The sequence below is a fragment of the Chrysemys picta genome, chromosome 13, assembly GCF_011386835.1.
Source record: "Chrysemys picta bellii isolate R12L10 chromosome 13, ASM1138683v2, whole genome shotgun sequence".
Classification (NCBI taxonomy): domain Eukaryota; kingdom Metazoa; phylum Chordata; order Testudines; family Emydidae; genus Chrysemys; species Chrysemys picta.
In genome coordinates, this window is record NC_088803.1 from 17,299,553 (window position 1) to 17,325,082 (window position 25,530).

The following is a 25,530-nucleotide window of genomic DNA, read 5'->3' on the forward strand; positions in this document are numbered from 1 at the left end:
GACCCTTCTTTTCCTGCTGTTTCTAGTGATTTACATTGTGACTGTGGCTGGGAATATCCTCATCATTGGGTTAATTGTGGCTGATCAGAATCTTCACACCCCCATGTACTTTTTCCTGGGGAACTTGTCCTTCTTGGAGACGTGCTACACTTCTACTCTCCTCCCCAGTCTCCTGATTGGGGACAGAACCATTTCATTCAGTGGCTGCCTCACACAATTCTATATCTTTGGTTCCTTGGCAGCTACGGAATGTCTTCTTTTATCTGTGATCTCTTATGATTGGTACTTAGCAATATGCAAACCACTACCTTATGCAACCCTTATGAATGGCAGGTTCTGCCTCCAGATGACTGCTTGCTCTTGGGTAAGTGGATTTCTGGCTTCTTTGCCAACAATATTCTTGATATCACAATTAGCATTCTGTAGCCCCAGTGAAGTTAGCCATTTATTTTGTGATTTAAGCCCAATAATAAAACTGGCCCGCAGTGACACCCTCATGCTGGAAGTTTCTACTTTCATACTCTGCTCCATTCTCACACTGCCTCCCTTTCTATTGACACTGGCATCTTATGTTTCCATCATCATCACCATCTGGAGGATCCTTTCCTCCACTGGGAGGCAGAAGGCATTTTCCACCTGCTCGTCTCACCTCATTGTGGTGACAATTTTCTATGGGACTCTAGTCACTGTCTACCTGTTACCAGATTCTGATGCACTGAGGGACCTGAACAAAATGTTCTCTGTTTTCTATGGAGTCCTAACCCCACTGCTCAACCCCCTTATATACAGTCTGAGAAACCAGGAGGTAAAGCAAGCCTTGCAAAAAGCCGTCCTTAGATTTTTCAAGATAATACACACACAACATGGGCCAATCTTAGGGACATGATCTTGCAAAGTGTGAATCATGTGAGTAGCCCCTACTCATCTTTGTGTGTCTTTCGAACTTCTAACTAACAGGTTTAAGCTTTCCTTAATCCAAGGGTAGAGTCTTGCTGTTACCTACCTCTGGCCATGTGATAAAATGTGTGGGGGGCAGGGCCGGCTCTAGGTTTTTTGCCGCCCCAAGCAAAAAAATTTTGGGGCTGCCCCCCACCCCAGCCCTGGGCTCTCTCTCCCCGCCCCCACCCGCACCCCCTGCCACCCAGCCCTGGGCTCCCCCCCACCAGTGATGACTCTGCCCACTCCCCCGTCACCTCCAATCGGTCCGGTGCTGGCAGGGTCGGGGTAAGCAGCGGAGCTCCTGGGCCATGCCTCAGCCCAGGGTCCCTCCATCCAGGGCTCCCGCCTCCAGTACCGGCCGAGACCCGGGAGGGCAGACCTGGGGGACCGCCACGGCAGGTGGCTGAGGAGCCAGGGCAGGGTAGCCCCAGAGGCAGTGGAGCCCCGGAGAGTGGGACACAGGCCTCGCACGGCAGCACCCCACCCTTTATGGCCCCGCTGCTGCTGCTGCTTCTGGCGGCCCTGCCACAGTCCCTGGGCAGCTAGGGCCACTTCACCCAGCCCCGGCTGCAGCGCTGGGGGCTGCCGCCCTGCGGCACCTGCAGGCAGCTCCGTGTGCCCCCTGGGGTGTCCCCCAGCCTGAGTGTCCCCACGCTCGAAGCCTGCCTGGCCCAGCCACAAGGTGTGGGCGCTGCTCCCCCGCAGCGCGAACCGCAGCAGCTACAGGGTGCCCCACACACACGACGCGCTGCCAGGGCCGGTTCTAGGCTTTTGCCACCAGAAGCACAAAAAAAATGGCCAGAATGCTGCCCTTGAAAATGTTTTGCCCCAAGCACATGCTTGGTTTGCTGGTCCCTAGAGCCTGCCCTGGTGGGGGGGAATTAGGACACCAAGTCAAATCCTGAGAAATAAACTGCAACCTGCACTCTAATGTCCAAAGAATTCTGAGTATCCTCTCTGAACTTTTATTACTTATTCTTTGAGTGTGGTGACTTTGCGAGTAATCATCTTCATGAGTTCACGAGAATAAAATAATTCAGACAAATAAAAATGTGCTCTTCCATAAATTTAGCATTTGTCATTTCTCCTTGCTTTGACCCTATTGATCTCAAAACTGGAATAAAACATATTCTTCACACTTTCCATAATGTTAAAACACATTTTATAATATGGGTGTAGGCTACATTTGTAGCCATTGGGATTTAATGATGCTAAATTATTAACAAAAGTTGTGTCTAATCATTAGATTAGGAATCAATTATAAACTTGGCCAAGTCAGTAGCTCAGATGACTCTTAAGTGGGGTCATGGTGACATGAGACATAATTCACCTAATCCTTATAATTCCTCTCCTGCTAATGTGCATGCTGTACTTCCATTATCTGAAGCAACTCTATGAGGGAAGGTAAATGTACAGATGGGCCAAGAGTTCTCATTGATGATTTGTTTCCCATCAGTGTTATTAAAGTTTCTGATCCTGTGCTTCATCAGAGGAGTGGTAGGTCTCTGACACAAAACCCCAGAAGCAGCCCAGGGAAGGGTTTCTTACTCAGGAAGACATAGTTCCCTCCTCTCTACTCCCCCTTGATCCTTGGCATCAGTAATTTGCTTCTGACCAGGTCACTGGGAGTGGAAACTAACCCTCGACCATACCCTGCTCTGTCCTGCTGGACTGAGATTCACCTACTCAGCGGTTGGGCCCAACAAATCTTTCTTAAGGCAAAACAATTTAGTAAGTAATCAGTTCCTTTCAAGGGGGAAGCTCATTAGGACAACACTTCACAATCATCTCCAGCATTGGGCAATACAGATTCAACCTCCCTTTGTTACACAGACATTTTTTATACCTTTTTGTTACCTTTTTATATGTGTATATTAGTCTCTGATTTCCACCTCAGTTGTGCACATTCATCTGTACAGCTTTTGTATTAGCTCCAACGGGTCTTTTGTAGCTTTATAGTTGGCTTTATCTTTTTTTTCACAAATATGAGTACTCTGCAACTTCTTACATGTGTGCAGTTGTCCTACTTATGCCCACACTCTTGAAGGTTATCAGAACAAACTCATAAAAATCACAGCAGACATTTTATCAGGCCTAAATATGGCTTCATTCCCAACATTGACCACAGTGAAGCCGTAGAATACATCCTTGGGCTTCATAGAAGACTGTATTTCATATACATCCCTTTAGTTTCCCAACTGCCTAAACAAGTGTGTAGCCTTTCCAATGAAAGCAATTAACATCACCACTAATCTGCCTTGCACAATTACAGAGCTGATTGACATGGTGAATATCCACAGCTGTTCCCCAATGTTTCCAGACTGCTCCTTATATTCTGAAGGTTTATCCTTAGGTTTTTGCTTAACAACACCAACAATGGAGCTTGCTGTGTCAATCCCAAATAAAACTCATATATCCTCTGAACTCATGAGCTGCCACTGTCCCTGATCTCTGTAGCCCTGTGGAACTCCATTCTGCAAAATTCTCTCCCAGTCCCATCTAGTTAGATCACAAAATTCAACCTTCTCCACAGTTTTCATAAGACACCATATCACTTCCTCTTTGCCCCCTCCTCCTGGGACATGGGCCTATTTCTTTCACTATTGCTTATACCGCCTCTGATTAAAGATTTTAACCTTCACCTCTCTACATGTACCACCTTGATTATTTTGGGCTGTGACGTGATTATAAGCTGCATAAGGACAGGTGCAATAGGAGCTTTAGAGTCCAGATTGTTCAAGGAATGATAAAGTGAATTATAAGGGCACAGGGAACACAAAACTATCCACATTAAGGCTTTTTCCTTCAAAAGTTTCACAATGTAGTTAAAAGATCATGTTCGCTCTGTGTCCGCCAAGTCTGTTGCTCCCAGTTGTTCTTAAAGAACGCTGTTCTGCTCCTTAAAATATTCATATTCCTGAGGGTTTTCAGTCAAAGATTCCAAACTTGTAACACACGGTGCTCTTGGTGACCTTATCTCTCAGCTCTGGTATTTCACCAACTTGAATTTCTTTGACTTCAGTTTTATATTCTTTTGCATGTCAGTTTCAAGGCGTTGTTTCACTATCAAAGCCTGAAAAACTGCAGCATTAGTCCTTTTCTTAGCGACCTTTCTGTTGCCAAAAAACCTGTTTTCAAGCAGATTAGCCACCGCTTCCAGTGGGTTTCAGCTTATGAAGGATGTCCAGTGTTTCTTCCAAGTGTGCAGTTCTACTTATGCTGCTAAACATTATCAGAGCAGACTCTTTAAAAATCACAGCAGGCTTTTATCATGTTGAGATACAGGTTTGCTCCCAACACTTCCCGCCCACCACCTGCCATGTTTATCCACAACAATATCAAAGTGTGGTGCCCAGAGATGGGCACAGTTGTCTAACTGAGCCCTCACAAGTGCCAGGTAGAGATGGTCCATTATCTCCCATGTCTTACACATGTCACTCCCGTCAATACGCATCAGAATGATAACAGCTTTTTTCACAAACACATTGTATTTCTGACTCTTATTCAATTTGTAATCCACTCTAATCCCCAGATACTTTTCAGCACTACTACCACCTAGCCAGTTATTCCCCACTTTGCACTTGTTTATTGGATTTTTCCTTCCCTTGTGAAGCATGTCACACTTGTTTTTAGTGAATATCATCTTCTTGATGGAAGGGTAACAGCCCTCTTGTGTACAGTACTATAAAATCCCTCCTGGCCAGAGACTCCAAAATCCTTTTACTTGTAAAGGGTTAAGAAGCTCAGGTAACGTGGCTGACACCTGACCCAAAGGACCAATAAGGGGACAAGATACTTTCAAATCTTGGTGGGGGGAAGGCTTTTGTTTGTGCTCTTTGTTTTGGGGGTTGTTCGCTCCTCGGACTGAGAGGGACCAGACATCAATCCAGGCTCTCCAAATCTTTCTGAACAAGTCTTTCATATTCCAAACTTGAAGTAAACAGCCAGGCAAGGCGTGTTAGTTTTTATCTTTGTTTTCTCAACTTGTAAATGTACCTTTTTGCTAGAGTGTTTATCTCTGTTTGCTGTAACTTTGAACCTAAGGCTAGAGGGGATTCCTCTGGACTCTTTAAGTTTGATTACCCTGTAAAGTTAGTTTCCATCCTGATTTTACAGAGATGATTTTTTCTTTTTTCTTTAATTAAAAGCCTTCTTTTTAAGAACCTGATTGATTTTTCCTTGTTTTTAGATCCAAGGGGGTTGGATCTTGATCCACCAGAAGTTGGTGGGAGAAAGGAGGGGGGATGGTTAATTTCTCCTTGTTTTAAGATCCAAGGGGTTTGGATCTGTATGCACCAGGGAATTGGTGAAGAGTCTCTCAAGGCTACCGAGGGAAGGGAATTAGCATTTTGGGAGTGGTGGCAGCGGACCAGATCTAAGCTGGTAGTTAAGCTTAGAAGTTTTCATGCAGGCCCCCACATTTGTACCCTAAAGTTCAGAGTGGGGAAGCAGCCTTGACATGGTGGCAGAGGTGGGATAATTTTAAACCAAAAGCCAGTAAGATTTGTTTCCCTCCTTTCTAGCTGCTTAGAAAGCAGAGCTGAAGGTAGATGCATATCTTATTTCTCCTTGCCTGAAGGCAGAGGTGTTAAGTTTTTTTAATAAGGGTCTTTGTTAAGAGAAGGATTCAAGCAATGAGCAAACAGCTGGCAAAAGGAATTTACAAGCTAAATTTTTTTTTTCTTTCTACCTCTCGGGAATAGCTAGTTAGAAAGTCTCTGTTACCTGAGCAGCCTGAGCTGAGTGCATCCCAGTTTCAGTGAACTGCAGAGGGGGTGTGACCCAGCACAAGAAAACAGGAAAATGAGTACCAGGGACGTAGCTAACAAACTAGAACTGGCCAGACTAGAAGCAGAAGAAAATGAAAGGAAACATCAGAGACTGCTCCAATTAAAAGAAAAAGAGATGGAGCTAAAAGAAAAAGAGATGGAGGACAGAGAAAGAGAGAGGAAGCATGAACTGGAATTAGCATGGGCTAGGCCGGATATACCAGCCAATCCTAGCAACCCCTCTCCAGGTACCACTTCCCATCCCAGAAAATTCCCCACCTACAAGGCAGGCGATGATACTGAAGCCTTCTTAGAAAATTTTGAAAGGGCCTGCCTTGGGTACAGCATCACTACAGACCAGTACAAGATAGAGCTGAGGCCGCAGCTCAGTGGACCCTTAGCAGAGGTGGTGGCTGAAATGCCTAAGGAACACATGAACAGTTATGAACTTTTTAAAAACAAGGCCAGAATCAGAATGGGTCTACAACTTGAGCATGCCCGTCGGCGGTTCAGAGCCGTAAGGTGGAAACCCGATGTGTCATTTACCCGACATGCCTACCACATTGGGAAAAATTGGGATGCCCGGATATCAGGAGCAAATGTTAAATCTATGGAAGAGTTGCCCTTCCTAATGCAAATGGAGCAGTTTTTAGAGGGTGTTCCTTCCTAGATGGGAAGCCCAAAACTGTAACCGAGGCAGGGGAGATTGGAGCCAAATGGGTGGAGGTGGCAGAAAAGAAAAAAAAACTAGTAGCAGTTGGAGCGAATATCAGAAGGGGCAACCTGAAACAAAACCTTACCACCGGGGACAAACCAAGGCCCCACCTACATCCCAAGGGAAACCCCAGGCGCCTTCTCACCCCACCACACCAGTCTCCACCAACCAACATCGCCCCGGTGATACCTTAGCAGGGCGATGTTTTAAATGTAATGAACAGGGACATATAAAGGCCCACTGCCCAAAGAATGCCAACAAATTACAGTTTATTACACCACAATCACACCTAAGATTCCCAGGCCCAGATGCCTCTCTCATACCCTCGGAGCGAAGGGAAACCTTGAGAGTGGGCAGAAAGAAGGTTATTGCGTGGAGGGACACTGGGGCACAAGTGTCAACTATCCACCAATCCCTAGTGGACCCCAAACTCATCAACCCGGAGGCTCCAGTGACAATTCAACCTTTCATGTCACAGTCTGTAACCTTGCCTACAGTCAAGTTGCATGTCCAGTACAAGGGCTGGTCAGGAATGTGGACTTTTGCAGTCTATGACAATTATCCCATCCCCATGCTGCTGGGGGAAGACTTGGCCAACCATGTGAACTTAGCCAAGAGGGTGGGAATAGTCACCCACAGTCAGGCTAAGCAAGCTTCCACCCCCAACCCTGTTCCTGAGCCGTACCCCAGGGTCCCGTCTGTGTTACCAGAGACCCAAACAAAGCCAGTCCCAGAACCAGAACTGGCAATGCAACCAGCACCAAAACCACTGCTAGCACTGAGTCCAGCACTTGCAAACCCATCTACAACTCCAACGCCAGAGGGCACTAGCGAGCCTGAACTAGCAGAAGCAGCAGATAACCCTACCCAAGAGGATCAGCCAGAGTCTAAAATACAACATAGTGCACCAGCGGACAGCGGTTCACAGTCAACAGAAACAGCCCCAGCACCTGCATCGCTTCCAGAGGGACCAAGCCCCAGTCCACAGTCCAAGGAGGAACTGATGTCTCCAGCATCAAGGGAACAGTTCCAGGCCAAGCAGGAAGCAGATGACAGCCTTCAGAAAGCTTGGGTGGTGGCACAGAGCACCCCACCACCTCTCAGCTCTTCTAACCAATCCCAGTTTGTGGTAGAACAAGGACTTTTATACAAGGAGACTCTTTCTGGTGGGCACCAGGAAGACTGGCACCTCAAAGACAGTTGATAGTTCCCACTAAGTATCGGGTAAAGCTCATGAGCTTAGCCCATGATTATCCCAGTGGCCATTCTGGGGTGAATAGAACAAAAGACAAGTTGGGGAAGTCCTTCCACTGGGAGGGAATGGGCAAGGACGTTGTTAATTATGTCCGGTCTTGTGAGGTATGCCAACAAGTGGGAAAGCCCCAAGACCAGGTCAAAGCCCCTCTCCAGCCACTCCCCATAATTGAGGTCCCATTTGAGCGAGTAGCTGTGGATATTCTGGGTCCTTTCCCAAAGAAGACACCCAAAGGAAAGCAGTACATACTGATTTTCATGGATTTTGCTACCCGATGGCCGGAAGCAGTACCCTTAAGCAACACCAGGGCTAAAAGTGTGTGCCAGGCATTAGCAGACATTTTTGCCAGGGTAGGTTGGCCCTCCGACATCCTTACAGATTTGGGAACTAATTTCCTGGCAGGGACCATGAAAAACCTGTGGGAAGCTCATGGGGTGAATCACTTGGTTGCCACCCCTCACCACCATGAAACCAATGGCCTGGTGGAGAGGTTTAATGGAACTTTGGGGGCCATGATACGTAAATTTGTAAATGAACATCCAATGATTGGGACCTAGTGTTGCAGCAATTGCTTTTTGCCTACAGGGCTGTACTACATCCCAGTTTAGGGTTTTTACCATTTGAACTTGTGTATGGCCGCAAGGTTAAGGGGCCATTACAGTTGGTGAAGCAGCAATGGGAGGGGTTTACGCCTTCTCCAGGAACTAACATTCTAGACTTTGTAAGCAACCTACAAAGCACCCTCCGACACTCTTTAGCCCTTGCTAAGGAAAACCTAAAGGATGCTCAGGAAGAGCAAAAGGCCTGGTATGATAAACATTCCAGAGAACGGTCCTTCAAAGTAGGAGACCAAGTCATGGTCTTGAAGATACTCCAGGGCAATAAAATGGAAGCGTCGTGGGAAGGACCATTCACGGTCCAGGAGCGCCTAGGAGCTGTTAACTATCTCATAGGATCTCTGACCTCCAACATAAAGCCTAAGGTATACCATGTTAATTCTCTTAAGCCCTTTTATTCCAGAGAATTAAAGATTTTCCAGTTTACATCCCAGGAAACAGATGACGCGGAGTGGCCTGAAGGTGTCTACTATGAAGGAAAAAGTGATGGTGGCGTGGAAGAGGTGAACCTCTCCGCGACCCTTGGACGTCTGCAGTGGCAGCAGATCAAAGAGCTGTGCACTAGCTTTGCACCAATGTTCTCAGCCACCCCAGGACGGACTGAACGGGCATACCACTCCATCGACACAGGTAATGCCCACACAATTAGAACCCCACCCTACTGGGAGTCACCTCATGCCCAAACTGCTATAAAAAGGGAGATCCAGGACATGCTACAGATGGGTATAATCTGCCCCTCTAAGAGTGCATGGGCATCTCCAGTGGTTCTAGTTCCCAAACCAGATGGGGAAATACGCTTGTGCGTGGACTACCGTGAACTAAATGCTGTAACTCATCCTGACAACTTTCCAATGCCACGCACAGATGAGCTATTGGAGAAATTGGGACATGGCCAATTCATCTCTACCTTAGACTTAACCAAAGGGTACTGGCAAGTACCACTAGATGAACCCGCCAAGGAAAGGTCAGCCTTCGTCACCCAGGCAGGGGTGTATGAATTTAATGTACTCCCTTTCGGGCTGCGAAATGCACCCGCCTCCTTCCAAAGACTTGTAGATGGTCTCCTAGCGGGTTTGGGAGAATCTGCAGTTGCCTATCTCGATGATGTGGCCATTTTTTCTGATTCATGGGCAGAACACCTGGAGCACCTGGAAAAAGTCTCCGAGCGCATCAGGCAGGCAGGATTAACTGTTAAGGCTAAAAAGTGTCAAATAGACCAAAACAGAGTGACTTACCTGGGGCACCAGGTGGGTCCAGGAACTATAAATCCCCTACAGGCCAAAGTGGATGCTATCCAAAAGTGGCCGGTTCCAAAGTCAAAGAAACAGGTCCAATCCTTCTTAGGCTTGGCTGGATATTATAGGCGATTTGTACCCCACTACAGCCAAATCGCCGCCCCGCTGACAGACCTAACCAGAAAGATACAGCCAAATGCATTTCAGTGGATTAATGAGTGTCAAAAGGCTTTTAACCCAGCTTAAGGCAACACTCATGTCTGACTCTGTGCTAAGGGCCCCAGACTTTGACAAACCGTTCCTAGTAATCACAGATGCATCCGAGCGGGGCGTGGGAGCAGTTTTAATGCAGGAAGCACCGGATCAAGGATTCCATCCTGTTGTGTTTCTCAGCAAGAAACTTTCCGAGAGGGAAAGCCACTGGTCAATCAGTGAAAAGGAATGCTACGCCATTGTGTATGCGCTGGAAAAGCTACGCCCATACATTTGGGGACGGCGTTTCCAACTACTAACACACCATGCTGCGCTACAGTGGCTTCATACCACCAAGGGGAATAACAAAAAACTTCTTCGGTGGGGTTTAGCTCTCCAAGATTTCGATTTTGAAATACAACACATTTCGGGAGCTTCTAACAAAGTGGCTGATGAACTCTCCTGGGAAAGTTTCCCAGAATCAACTGGTTAAAATCACACTTGGAGTTGCAGTTAGCAAGAGATGTTAAGAGTAACAAGAAGGGTTTCTTCAGGTATGTTAGCAAGAAGAAGAAAATCAAGGAAAGTATGGGCCCCTCAATGATTTTTTTGCCTCTGTCTTCACGCACAAGGTCAGCTCCAAGATTGCTGCACTGGGCGGTACAGCATGGGGAGAAGGTGACCAGCCCTTTGTGGAGAAAGAAGTGGTTCGGGACTATTTAGAAAAGCTGGACGTGCACAAGTCCATGGGGCCGGATGCGCTGCATCCGAGGGTGCTAAAGGAGTTGGCGGGTGAGATTGCAGAGCCATTAGCCATTATTTTTAAAAGCTCATGGTGATCGGGGGAGGTCCCAGATGACTGGAAAAAGGCTAATGTAGTGCCCATCTTTAAAAGAGGAAAGAAGGAGGATTTGGGGAACTACAGGCCAGTCAGCCTCACCTCAGTGCCTGGAAATATCATGGAGCAGGTCCTCAAGGAATCAATTATGAAACATTTAGAGGAGAGGAAAGTGATCAGGAACAGTCAGCATGGATTCACGAAGGGGAAGTCGTGCCTGACTAACCTAATTGCCTTCTATGATGAGATAACTGGCTCTGTGGATGAGGGGAAAGCAGTGGGTGTGTTATTCCTTGACCTTAGCAAAGCTTTTGATACAGTCTCCCACAGTATTCTTGCCACCAAGTTAAAGACATATGGGCTGGATGAATGGACTGTAAAGTGGATAGAAAGCTGGCTAGATCGTCGGGCTCAACGGGTAGTGATCAATGGCTCCATGTCTAGTTGGCAGCCGATTTCAAGCGGAGTGCCCCAAGGGTCGGTCCTGGGGCCGGTTTTGTTTAATATCTTTATTAATGATCTGGAGGATGGTGTGGACTGCACTCTCAGCAAGTTTGCAGATGACACTAAACTAGGAGGCGTGGTAGATACACTAGAGGGTTGGGATCGGATACAGGGGGACCTAGACAAATTAGAGGATTGGGCCAAAAAAAACCTGATGATGTTCAACAAGGACAAGTGCAGAGTCCTGCACTTAGGACAGAAGAATCCCATGCACTGCTACAGACTAGGGACCGAATGGCTAGGTAGCAGTTCTGCAGAAAAGGACCTAGGGGTCACAGTGGATGAGAAGCTGGATATGAGTCAACAGTGTGCTCTTGTTGCCAAGAAGGCTAACGGCATTTTGGGCTGTAGAAGTAGGGGCATTGCCAGCAGATCGAGGATCGTGATCATTCCCCTTTATTCGACATTGGTGAGGCCTCCTCTGGAATACTGTGTCCAGTTTTGGGCCCCACACTACAAGAAGGATGTGGAAAAATTGGAAAGAGTCCAGCGGAGGGCAACAAAAATTATTAGGGGTCTGGAGCACGTGACTTATGAGGAGAGGCTGAGGGAACTGGGATTGTTTAGTCTCCAGAAGAGAAGAATGAGGGGGGATTTGATAGCAGCCTTCAACTACCTGAAGGGAGGTTCCAAAGAGGATGGAGCTCGGCTGTTCTCAGTGGTGGCAGATGACAGAACAAGGAGCAATGGTCTCAAGTTGCAGTGGGGGAGGTCCAGGTTGGATATCAGGAAAAACTATTTCACTAGGAGGGTGGTGAAACACTGGAATGCGTTACCTAGGGAGGTGGTGGAGTCTCCTTCCTTGGAGGTTTTTAAGGCCCGGCTTGACAAAGCCCTGGCTGGGATGATTTAGCTGGGAATTGGTCCTGCTTTGAGCAGGGGGTTGGACTAGATGACCTCTTGAGGTCCCTTCCAACTCTGATATTCTATGATTCTATGATTCTAAACATTGGTCTTGTAATGTGGAACATATTGTTAGTTTTTATATAATCAGTAGTATGTCTAAAGGTGCATGTGTCTTATTAACTCTATTTTCTCCTACAGCTCCAGGAAGAAATCACAGCCAGTGTGGAACTGGATGTCCAACACTATCTGTGATTTGGGGAGTGTGTCATTACTATAAAGGGAAGGGTAACAGCCCTCCTGTGTACAGTACTATAAAATCCCTCCTGGCCAGAGACCCCAAAATCCTTTTACCTGTAAAGTGTTAAGAAGCTCAGGTAACCTGGCTGACACCTGACCCAAAGGACCAATAACGGGACAAGATACTTTCAAATCTTGGTGGGGGGAAGGCTTTTGTTTGTGCTCTTTGTTTTGGGGGTTGTTCGCTCCTTGGACTGAGAGGGACCAGACATCTATCCAGGCTCTCTAAATCTTTCTGAACAAGTCTCTCATATTTCAAACTTGTAAGTAAACAGCCAGGCAAGGCGTGTTAGTTTTTAACTTTGTTTTCTCAACTTGTAAATGTACCTTTTTGCTACAGTGTTTATCTCTGTTTGCTGTAACTTTGAACCTAAGGCTAAAGGGGATTCCTCTGGACTCTTTAAGTTTGCTTACCCTGTAAAGTTAGTTTCCATCCTGATTTTACAGAGATGATTTTTACCTTTTTCTTTAATTGAAATCCTTCTTTTTAAGAACCTGATTGATTTTTCCTTGTTTTTAGATCCAAGGGGGTTGGATCTTGATCCACCAGAAGTTGGTGGGAGAAAGGAGGGGGGATGGTTAATTTCTCCTTGTTTTAAGATCCAAGGGGTTTGGATCTGCATGCACCATTGAATTGGTGAAGAGTCTCTCAAGGCTACCGAGGGAAGGGAATTAGCATTTTGGGAGTGGTGGCAGCGGACCAGATCTAAGCTGGTAGTTAAGCTTAGAAGTTTTCATGCAGGCCCCCACATTTGTACCCTAAAGTTCAGAGTGGGGAAGCAGCCTTGACAAACCCCCAGATACTTTTCAGCACTACTACCACCTAGCCAGTTGTTCCCCACTTTGCACTTGTTAATTTGATTTTTCATTCCCATGTGAAGCATGTCACACTTGTTTTTAGTGAATTTCATCTTCTTGATGGAATTCTCCAATACTCCAATTTTTCCAGCTTCTTTGGAATTCTAATCCTGACCTCCAAAGTGCCTGCAACCCCTTCCTGCTTGGTGTCATCTATCTATCTATCTCCAAAAGATATTGACTCCAGAATCACCTGTCACAAAATTTAGGCCTCTACCACATGTCCTCAAGGAATAGCATCTTTGCATGTGAGTGAGTGGCAGGATGCTATAGTTGCTGGGTCAAGGCACTAGAGAGAGACAAGATCCTGAGTACATAAATTGTGTGTATTTACACTTCTTGAGGCCTTTCTGATCCACCAAGGTGGAGAGATGGGAGCCAGCATGGTTGTAGAATGCGTGGCATTTCCACTTGCACTTATCCATGGGGCAAGCTGTATGATGTCAAATCTATGATAATTATGCCCTCACATTAGGTTTGAGGGACAATGGGCTATGACATGGGATCAAAATTCAATGGTGTGTGAATCTTTGGGCCTGATTCTGACTCATCCGAGTAGCCCCATTAACTGTAGTGGACATTTCCCTAGTTAATAAGTCAGTTAGTCCTTGAACGCTTGGATTTGACTTTTATAAGGATTTAGGTCCTTCTATCATGGGGAATTTTCCTGGCTTCTATGTGACCCTTTTGGAATCGTATGGTGAAAGTATCTGAGTCCCTGCCCTGACTCCCTTTACTGCTTGACATCGAGAACACCCCTTCCTCTCTTCCATAGAGTGGAGTCCTCCTAACCCTGATAAAGCTGGGCTCAGGATCCCTTCACGGCTGAACCACCAGTATCATTGTGGGTCACTCAGGAGAGGAGCTAGGATGTCCCCACTCTGGGGTGCTCTCTCCTTACTGGCCACTTTCCTGACCCACTGATTACTGCATTCAATTTGAACCACATACAGTTTCTGAAACAGAAACTGTAACAAAGTTGGGGGAAATTGAGAGTATTAAAGGATCAAGGAACCTCACATGATGGGCCTGGGGAACACCATAAACAATAGTCTCTGGAATACATTCTAGAATTAACAGTCTATTTCTGACACATTCCAGGCCTCCTGCCCAGGCCCTGAATGCATTGTGATGATACTGTGGATGAACCTTAGCCACTTTTATTAGCACAGTCAGTAAAGACAAGGAAGCTCCAAACCACATAAATCAATGTACCATTAGGGATATCCTTAGTATCATTCCTGGCATATGCTCATGTACTTATACACTCCACCCTTCCTTGGGGAGCTGTTGGTAAGAGACAAAGGACAGCCCTGTGCCCAGGATGCCAAATGAGTCCAATGGTCTGGCCCCAATGCCCAAAGTTCAGTGATAGATGATGATAACAAAGGTTCTAATGATGAAAGCTTCCTCGCTGCTATGAATATTCATAAAAAGGCCCAGCTTCCCATGTCCATATCTAACTTCCTCACCCTAACAATATTGGGGTCCCTTTAGCCTATTGGCTAACACACTAACACCTTTTAGCTCATTACCATATATGTCAACTACTGCTAAACCAAGTTTGTGGCTAATCATCTCCCAACTATTTTATCCTAAAATATCTAAGCCTAGCATCAGTTCAGTATTGCTGTGGTTCCCTGGTATCATTATGTACCAACTCCCCTCTTAAGAAAGATATCCCCAGTTCCCTGAAATCTAGCTTAACCGTTGGGCCAATTTCTCTATGCTGAGGGTCATAGACCCATGCTGCACTTATGCTAACCTGTGTAAGCCAATCGTTCACAGAATATATGCCTGTCAGCCCGAGATAGCTGTCTCTTCTTCAGCCCTTCCCCTTTCTGCTGGTATTGGGAAAGACCCAACCAAACAGAAACACTGAGTTTCAGGACAGGACTAACAGCCCCCTTATACATAGATGGTGTCATGGAGAGCATGTGTCAGAGATGCTCCTTCCAGGCTATCGCAAAACTGAGGAGGAGCAATGGCTGGCTACTAAGATGACTATGACTATTGATGACTGTGGTACATGACAAAGGACAGAGTGTGGTGAGGAAACTGAACTACTACACCTAGGGGCCTTCTCCTTTCTTCCTGCCTCAGTGTACAACACGATTTGAATTATCCATGTGTTGTGGTGAGAGGATTATCCCCCAAGAAGGGCTGGGATATGAAGAGGGAATGAAGATACTCAGCATTCTGGAGGAGGAAGAGAGAAAGGAAACATCTCCCTTCCTTGCTGCCTGTGCAAAGACAGAGGGAGATCCTGAAATGTTGAAGAAGAGAAGTAAGTGGTACAAGGTGATGATGGTCAAACACCAACAGAGATATCAGAGATAAAGCAGGAATGGATCTGCTCCCCAGTGTGAAATGAGGATGATGGAGGATCACCTAGAACCACAGTGCACCAGGCTGGCTGCTCTTTGACAATGTCTCCATCCTGATGCTGCATCAGCATGTGAACATAACATTACAGCAGCATAACTCCATTCTCAAGGGTTGTGAGTTCAATCCTTGAGAAGGCCACTTAGGGATCTGGGGCAAAAAAATTGGTCCTGCTAGTGAAGGCAAGGGACTGAACTTAATGACCTTTCAAGGTCCCTTCCAGCTCTATGAGATAGGTATTCTCCATTTATTATTCAGCACAATCAGTGCAAAGAAATGGCTTGGGATCCCGGATCATATTGTGCTTAGACTGACGACCAAGCGACTCCCCCTCAGCTTTTGTAGCCCCTGTGGATTGAAGCCCATCCTTGCAGTGAATGTAGCAGAAAACCTTGATACTTCTGGAAGTCTGGCCACTTTGCCCATTGTTTCTAATGGTGGCTCAGGTTACCTGGCAACGTGACAGCAGAGTCCCTTTGGGGAGAATTCTCATATGGTCACCCAAGCATATAAAGGTGATTGCAATGCTAGTGTTGCCGGCCCAGAGGGCCCGAGGAGGGGCAACAGCGTTCGTTGCCCAGTGTGCGTCGCACCAATAGACACACCAGGGTGGAGAAGCAAACCAAATTTATTCAAGAGCTCTGAATAGGCACTAGGAGACCAGCATGTCTCAAATCAAGTGCAGCAAATACGAGCAAGTGTCCCATTTTATATTTCAAGCTGTTTGTATGCAAGTCTTTGTTTTTCTACCCTTACCCCTCCCTGCCCAACAGCGGTTACAGCAGGCATTACATTGTGGCATGTGAGAAAAATTCTCGTCCGCATGCTTATCTTTGACCTTGCAAGCTCTACGTAATAGGCCTTTCCCTCTCCCTTTTCCCCCTCGTTATCACTACTACTTCTGCTAGTGTGAGCAAAACTGCAGCTGTCTGCTAAAAAGCTAACCATTACATATTCTGCTTTAGCATGCAGGCTATTAGCAGGAGGGTAGGTTAAGGTTCACAAGATGGAGTTACTGTGGCTCACTTAGACCCAGAGCAGGGGGGTTTCATCGGCACTTATGGCCTTCCATCCCCCCGAGTTACCTGGTAGCTATGCCTAGTGACGCCAACAATTCCCTCCTTTGAGAACACTCAACAAACCTTTGGCAGAGTTTTCTCATACTCTAAAGACAAAATGCAATTAAGCTCCGTGCAAGTGGGATCATCAATGAGAGGGTATAAAGAAACCTCTGGGGAATGGGAGGTACAAATCTTATGTATGAGCACTTTACAGCAAGCGAACAAAAGAAAAAGAACAAAACGTATCACAACACCTGTGAGCAAGAGGTGAACAATGCCTCCCCCTAGTCCAGGTAACCAACCCCAAGGGAATCAAAAATAGTGAGTTCTCCCTCCTGGGCCTTCCACTGGTTCAAGGCCTATTCGGGTAACAAGATGTGCTTGTTAATATCCTGTGAAAACTCTGGGTATAGGTACAACATTCTTCTCCAATAAGGGCACAGCCCCGTGAGGCTAACACATAATCTAGGGCCTGGCGGTTTTGCAGAGCCAGCAATCAAAGCTGGTACAGCTCAGAGCTTATGCCTTTTTCTATGGCCAGGGTATCATTGGCAAACTGGGTGAGAAATTTAGAAAGTCTCCTATAGAGTTGGGTTAGCCGTCCCACCCCATAAGTAGGGAGGAATATCATTCCAAACCTGTCTCCTTCTCCGATGGGTTCAATGGTAGTTCTCAAGGACCGATAGTACCTGGGGCGACCTGAGGGAGCCTGGGTTAGAACACGGAGGGGAGGAGCGAGATAGCCTTTATAACAGCTACCATGCCAACCATGAGGAAGCCATTTGTAGGCACTATTACCACAAATCCAGAATGCTTCACCCTAACTAGCCTTTCCATTGTTACCTTGTAGGTCCCATAGGGTGGCTTGTGGGGAAAGGGCAAAAATGCAGCGCCGGTTTGCCAACCGGTGGCATTTAGTACAGCAACAGTGAGACTTATACCAGGACCAATATAAAATCTACATGTACTAATGCCGGCAAACCAGGTATGATTACTTGAACTGGCTTGCTGAAAACATATGAGACCAGTGGTGGAGAGCATAAATGAATGGGTTGGGGCTTCCGAGTGCTATTATAGTGGGAAGTCCAAGAGCCATTGTGTAGGCCATAAGGAGATTCCACAGTACAGTTAGATCGCAAACTTTAATTGTCAGAGGTGCTGCTGCTGGTAACCATCCACCTTTGACAAAAGTCTGACCAATTTAGGGGAACTACTCTCCAGGGCAAGCCAGCCGAATGGTGGGGAGTCTGGGCACATATCCAACAGTGGGAGAGATTGAACTCATGGGCAAAGGCAATTTTTAGGGCCTCATAGGTATTGGTAGCCATATCTGCAGGGATGGCTCCCCATCCTGCATGCAATGTGGGTGAAACAGTAGGTAACAGAAGGATTGCTTCTGTGACAAAAAGGAATGTTGTGAGAGACTCTAAACCTGAACCCATATTGTAATTACAACAACCCAAATGCCCAGAAGATAAGAATTATTGACACCAAACAAATCAATAAAAAAAAAAGGACCAGGACCATAGGCTAGGTCGGCCTTCTCTGAATAGATAGAACCAATGCTCAGCGTTTTCACAGGGAGTGAGCTGTGGCTGTTTAGAGAGATCACCAGGCATTCCCAGCTACCCTTACTGTCTTTTGAATAACAGCTTAAGTCCCAAATCGTCACTGGCAGTCTTCTCTGCAGGCTGGACAGTCCACTGTTCAGGAGTGGGTATTCTTTCAGTCGAGAGCGATGAATCCAGTTCTTGTGTCCTTCGACCTTTGCTGCCGTGTGTGAGACCAGCAGGACGGTGTGGGTTCCCTTCCACTTCTCTTGGAGAGGTCTCGTCCTTCCAGGTCCGAACTAGAACGGAGTCACCAGGCTGTAAGGAGTAGACCAGGGCATCCAGCAGAAGAGGCTGTGAATCTTTGGTGTACCTGTGAAGAGAAGAAAGAACAGCAGACAGAGAGCACATGTACTGAGACAAGAACCCACACCCCATTTCCCACTCTCCTGCCAGAACCGGTGTACCGTTCAGAGGCCAGGCCCTTCCAAACATAACTTCGAAGGGACTAAGCCCTAACCTGCCCTTGGGGAGAGCACGAATGCGGAGTAAGACAAGGGGCAAAGCATCAGGCCACCTAAGAGAGGCCTCCTGAAAGACCTTTGAGAGGTGTCGCTTGAGTGTCTGATTTGTGCGTTCCACTACTCCACTGGCTTGTGGTCGCCATGGTGTGTGGAGCTTCCAGGGGATTTGCAAGGCACTTGATATCTTTTGAACAACTTGAGATGTGAAGTGTGTTCCATTATCAGATTCCATCCACTGGGGGAGTCCAAAGCGAGGAATGATCTCCTTGACAAACTTAAGAGCCACCGTTTTGGCACTGTTGTTACGACATGGGAAGGCTTCGGGCCATCCGCTGAATTGATCCACCAAGACGAGGAGGTACCTGTACCCTTGGGTCCGGGGAAACTCAGTAAAGTCTATTTGCCACACCAATCCTGGGCCTGGGGTAGGTTCCAGAGTGGCTGGCAACACTGCTGCTCCTGGTCGAGGGCTGTTAGCATCCCTCTTTGCTTCCACAGACCAGCATGAGCATGCAATACCCCAAAAGCATACTTTGAGTCAGTAAAGATATTAACCCGTTTGTCTTTTGCCAGCTTGAGTGCATGAGTCAGGGCCACTAGTTCAGCAAGTTGGGCAGATGTCCCAGCAGGTAAACTCTCAGCTTCCACGGTATCATGAAGGGTCACAATAGCATAACCTGCCCTCCTTTGCCCATCCACAATGGCACTACTGCCAACAGTATACCATTCCAAGTCAGCATTTGGGAGTGGTTGATCTTTTAAATCTGGGCAGCTGGAGAATTGGGTATCTATGATTTCCACACAGTCATGTTCCTGCTTTTCTGTCTCTGGTAGCAGGGTAGCTGGATTAAGGGAGGGACAGGTTTGCAGGGTAACTTCAGGGTTCTCTAACAGTTTTGCCTGGTACCGAGCAACCCGAGCCTGTGTGAGTCAGAGACCACCCTTAGTGTCCAGCAGGGCTTGGACCATATGGGGAATATACACTTGCACAGTTCCTCACAGTGTCAGTTTTTCAGCTTCCCCAAGCACTAGGGCAGTGGCTGCATACTCAAGCATACTGGCCACCCCTTTGCAACTTGATCCAGTTGTTTAGAGAAATATGCCACAGGACGTTTCCAGGTGCCTAATACCTGAATAAGCACTCCCAGGGCTACCCCTTTCCTTTCATGCACATACAGTTGGAATGGCTTAGAGAGATCCGGCAAACCCAGGGCTGGGGCTTCCATTAACTTCCTTTTCAAGATTTTAAATGCCCTGTCCACTTCTGGGGACCAGTGAAAGGGGTCATGATCTGCTCCCTTAACGCATTCATACAAAGGTTTAGCCCACAGTCCTACTTTGGGATCCATATTTTGCAAAAGCCTGCCATGCCCAGAAATGCCCTGAGCCGTTTATGGTTGCTTGGTATAGGAACTTGGCCTCCTTTCTTTCATTTGAGAGCTGCCTCTCTCCCTGCCTTATGTGAAATCCCAGATACTGTACTTCTGAGAGAGCAATTTGAGCCTTGCTCCGAGCTACCCTGTATCCTTGGAGTCCAACAAAGTTCAGGAGGCTTACAGTGGCTTTGAGACAAGGGATCAGACCCACAGCAGCAATTAGCCAGTCATTTACATATTGCAGGAGGAGGACTCTGTCCAAATTATTCCACTCCTCCAAGTCTCTGGCCAGAGCCTGGCCGAACACAGTGGGGGAATTTTTAAATCCCTGGGCCAATACTGTAGAGCAAAGCTGCTTTTTAACCCTTCTGATATTCTGTTGAATATCTTCTGAGATTGGGTGTCGACTGGAATCGTGACTGAGCTTGCTAGCTATATTTTTCAGTTAACTCGTTCTGTTCTTTTTCCTTCTCCCTTTCTTGGCTTCTTTTAACTTACAAAGGAACCTTCCACTCTTCACTCATACACCTTTTCCCAACAATGAACACATACACATTGCCATTATATACCCTTCCAGTAAAATAACTGGAATAACTATACAGAGCTTTGAAGCAACAAACCAGGACGAGCACACCCACTTTTGAGGATTCCACTCGATACAACCTCTGGTGTCCAATAGCTTTCCTTTTTAAACCTTAAATGCCTTCTCTGTCCCTTCTCCTTAGCCTTAGCTATAAACTGATTCCGTCCACCTCAGACAACAAGGTTCTCATAAGTATATTTCAATCATCCCAGTCAGGCTTACGGCTTGCTAGACACCCTTCAAAGATTGAAATAAACTTGCTTGGATTTGTGGAGAATTCCCCTGCTTCTGCCTTAAAGGCAGCTAGGTGCACTGGGTTAAAAGGAACATGAGAATACACTGGCACAATCTGGGCTGCACGTTCCTGCATTCCTGGATGGGCTACCACATTCTCAGTAATCAACAGATACAATCCCACCAAGGGGGTACTCTCTGGAGCTTGTGGGGGTGTTGGAGCCAAAGGGGATACCGATTCTGCCATTACAACTGTGGGAGGGTTCTGGGGATTAGCAGCAGGTACTACCGAGTTTGTCGGAGTCAAATGGCACTTGTGCAAAATATCAGGCCTATTTCTTAACATCATAAACATATACGCATAGAGGTGTTCATTCCATTTACCTGTTCGCTGACAAAACAAAAGTAACTGAAGGATTGTGTTGTAATTAAGTGATCCTTCCGGTGGCCACCTTTCCTGGCACTCTAGCTGATATTGAGGCCAGTCAACTCTACAGAATCTTTTTAATTTACTTCTAAGCATCGAATCTGACCCAAACACATCCCAATTTGTTAGGATGCATTCTAAGGGCGTACACTGTGCCCCGCCGGCTGTACTCTGTCCCTGCCCCATACTCTAGGGAGACACTGGGCGTCCCCAGGTCAAAACAGGTAAAGTCCTCACTGGACTGTTCCTACCTTATCCAAGGGTCCAGTTCCTCACTGTCACCCCCAACTGCTTCTCCACTACTTGAGCGCGTTGCACCGTTGTGCCCTCCAGGGTTGATCACACCACGTCTCAGCCGAGGCCCCCGATGAAGTCACTGGTGCGCGCTGGGCATCGGTCATCGCCGTAATCCATTGACCGCCAGGAGGGATCTGGGCAAGGCTAAATTTCAGCCTCGAGCCCCACGTTGGGCGCCAAAACTGTTGCCGGCCCAGAGGGCCCAAGGGGGGCAACAGGGTTCGTTGCCCGGTGTGCGTCGCACCAATAGACACACCAGGGTGGAGAAGCAAATCAAATTTATTCAAGAGCTCTGAATAGGCGCTAAGAGACCAGCATGTCTCAAATCAAGCACAGCAAATACAAGCAAGTGTCCCATTTTATATTCCAAGCTGTTTGTATGCAAGCCTTTGTTTTCCTATCCTTACCCCCTCCCTTCCCAACAACGGTTACAGCAGGCATTACATTGTGGCATGTGAGAAAAATTCTCAGCCGCATGCTTATCTTTGACATTGCAAGCTCTACGTAATAGGCCTTTCCCTCCCCCTTTTCCCCTTCGTTATCACTACTGCTTCTGCTAGTGTGGCCGAAACTGCAGCTGTCTGCTAAAAAGCTAACCATTACATATTCTGCTTCAGCATGTAGGCTGTTAGCATGTGGGTAGGTTAAGGTTCACAAGATGGAGTTACTGTGACTCACTTAGACCCAGAGCAGGGGGGTTTCATCGGCACTTATGGCCTTCCATCCCCCGAGTTACCTGGTAGCTATGCCTAGTGATGCCAACACTAAACATGGGGAATCGTGATGTTAAAGAGACACTTTTGTTTATGCAGGTGCATGAGGCAGGAATCTGTATAAGGATATTAAAAAAATGAAGAGGAAGAAGAAGACATCTCTATTCTGGTGTCATTCTCTTCTCACTTACCCCAATTTTATAAAAGTGCAGCTCGATTGACTTCAGTGCAGTTATTTCTGATCTATGCTGGGGTAAGTGAGACTCTTTAAAAGCCGTAAATCTTCATTTAATTTCAAATGTTCACACAGTTAATGTAATTCAATCTTCAGTGTACCTCTTTCTTTCTCTCTTTCTTTCTTGTTATTGAATTTTTTCTGAAAAACAGATAAAAAATCAGAAGAACAGAAAGGTAAAGAACTGGTCAGGGGGAGGGAAGAGAAAGGAGGGACATGGCAGGAATGGGGAAGAAGAACAATATCTCATTTTCCATCCACAAGGAATTAATAAAATGTTATTAAAAATGTGGAACTAATCTTTTCAAATTTGTCTGAGGTCCCTCTTTGAAACGTTACCTGCCCTTTAGCTGCTCGGTCAACCAAGTTGTTGCCATCTTCTATCCCCAGCGGCAATCTGATTATCTGTTCACTAGTAGCTGAACCCCCGTGCTGTTGCACAGGTGTAATTTGTAAAGTCATGTGTGTCAAAAAGCTCAAAATGACTGAGAACTTAAACATTGAATGATAACAGAACATGAATCCCACTAATAATTGAACTTGTTCACAATCTGAACTGAAAGAGCTCAGGTACATTCTTGTAACTGTTTCCATCACTTTGCACAAACTCAATAATCAAAGGTTCTGAGTGACTTTTGGGGTTATTGCGTGTGCTGGTGGTTGTGTTGATTTGTATGTGGGTTGTGTTGTGCTGGGAGATTTGTGCTGATTTTTGTGCATGAATACTTTTCAAAATCTGGCCTTTAGGTATTTTTGAAAATGTTACCCATAAATTCTAAGTGGTGTATGGCTGTCAGAAAGAATGGGGCATTTCTTGCAGAGAAATGGAAGTACTATGAGATTCTCTTTAGAACAGAGTTGAGAAATAGGTTGATAATATTAAACCTACAATTGTGTTATTGATTCCATATCCACAAAAATGATGGTGCACACATAAAAAGTGACCATGAGGCGTGTTTAATTTCTGTTCCTAGTATGCATTAAAGTCAGGCATGGTTTCATAACAGAATGATAACACTTAGTTGTTATATAGCACACATTTTCATAGATATTAAAGAATTTAGTGAAGTATCTTACGTATCATTATCTCCATTTTACACATGAGCAGATATAGAGAGCTCATAAATTACAAATCAAATTAAGAAAATGTAAGTGGCATCCTCACCAATGATTTCATAGAGTAGGGAACAGGGGCACAAAGAGAGAAAGTGACAAGCCCAAGGTGAAGGACTGGATATCATTAAACCCCCCAAAAAACGGGAGTACTTGTGGCACCTTAGAGACTAACACATTTATTTGAGCATAAGCTTTCATGGGCTACAGCCCACTTCATAGGATGCATAGAATGGAACATATAGTAAGGAGATATATATACACATACAGAGAACATGAAAAGGTGGGAGTTGCCTTACCAACTCTAAGAGGCTAATTAATTAAGATGAGCAATTAAGATGAGAGTTGAGAGGGCAACTCCCACCTTTTCATGTTCTCTGTATGTGTATATAACCCAAGTCTCTGGAATAAAAAAGAGTGGCATTTAATTCCCTAAGTCTCCACTCATAATCTCAGACATTTTCACTAAAGTAATATACAAGAATGTTCAGGAGGCTTAGGCGAGATGTGTTCAACCATACAGATACCAGACAATAGGAACATTTCCAATGTGATTGAACTTAGGCACTTTTGAAAATTTTACCCAGAATACCTCCATCATCTGGAGTCTTGACTCAACCATTGGGATGGTGACCAGCAGGGGGAAGCCAAAATTAAAATGTAGACTGTTTTGAAATGGAAGTTAGATTATAAATTGCAAAATTTGTTTTATTTTCCCAAGATGAAACCTGCAGCAAATAAATGCCAGGGGAATCAAACAACCATAACAGAATTCATCCTCCTGGGATTTGGGAATCTCCCTCAACTGCAAACCCTTCTCTTCCTGCTCTTTCTGGTGATCTACATTGTGACCATGGCCGGGAACATCCTCATCATAGCAGTAGTTGTGGCTGATCAGCACCTTCACACCCCCATGTACTTCTTCCTGGGGAACTTATTCTGCCTGGAGACCTGCTACACCTCCACCATCCTGCCCAAAGTGCTAGCCAGTCTCCGGACTAGAGACAGAACTATCTCATTTAGTGGTTGCATCACACAATTCTATATCTTTGGTTCTCTGGCATCTACAGAATGCCTTCTCTTATCTGTGATGTCTTACGATCGATATTTAGCCATATGCAAGCCATTACATTATGCAGCCTTTATGAATGGCAGATTCTGCCTCCAGTTGACAGCTTGCTCTTGGGTAAGTGGATTTCTGGCTCCTTTGCCAGCGATGTTACTAATATCACAATTAACATTCTGTAGCCCCAGTGAAGTTGACCATTTCTTCTGTGATTTAAGCCCAATAATAAAACTGGCCTGCAGTGACACCTTCATGCTGGAAATTTATGCTTTCGTACTCTGCTCCATACTTACACTGCCTCCATTTCTATTGACATTGGTATCTTATGTTTCCATCATCACCACCATCCTGAGAATCCCTTCCACCACTAGGAGACAGAAGGCCTTTTCCACCTGCTCCTCTCACCTCATTCTGGTGACAATTTTCTATGGGAATCTAGTCATTGTGTATCTGCTATCAGACTCTGATGCACTGAGGGACCTGAACAAAATGTTTTCTGTTTTCTATGGAGTCCTGACCCAGTTGGTCAACCTCCTCATATACAGCCTGAGAAACAAGAAGGTGAAGGAAGCCTTGAGGAAAAAAGCCTTGGATTTTTTTGTCTTTTGCAAGAAATCAGATATTTCTAGCTAATATAAAAAATGGGCCAATCATGGGGATATCATTTTGGAAACTCAAATCATATGCATAGCCCATATTCAGCTCTATGATCCTTTTGAACTTATGACTCTCTGGATCATAGAATATCAGTTGGAAGGGACCTCAAGAGGTCATCTAGTCCAACCCCCTGCTCAAAGCAGGACCAATTCCCAGCTAAATCATCCCAGCCAGGGCTTTGTCAAGCCGGGCCTTAAAAACCTCCAAGGAAGGAGACTCCACCACCTCCCTAGGTAACGCATTC

The 25,530-nt window shown here is 46.0% G+C and overlaps 1 protein-coding gene across 1 annotated transcript; it reads left to right on the forward strand.

Annotated features, from left to right (window-relative positions):
- The first annotated feature begins 24,284 nt into the window (after window positions 1–24,284).
- On the forward strand, window positions 24,285–25,262 carry LOC135975158 (olfactory receptor 6F1-like). Its single transcript, XM_065565211.1, has one exon. It carries the CDS (start codon window positions 24,285–24,287, stop codon window positions 25,260–25,262), a length of 978 nt encoding a protein of 325 aa, XP_065421283.1.
- The last annotated feature ends 268 nt before the right edge of the window (window positions 25,263–25,530 follow it).

Coding starts and splice junctions, on each gene's coding strand:
- LOC135975158 (XM_065565211.1), top strand. CDS start 24,285: ATGAAACCTGCAGCAAATAAATGCCAGGGGAATCAAACAACCATAACA.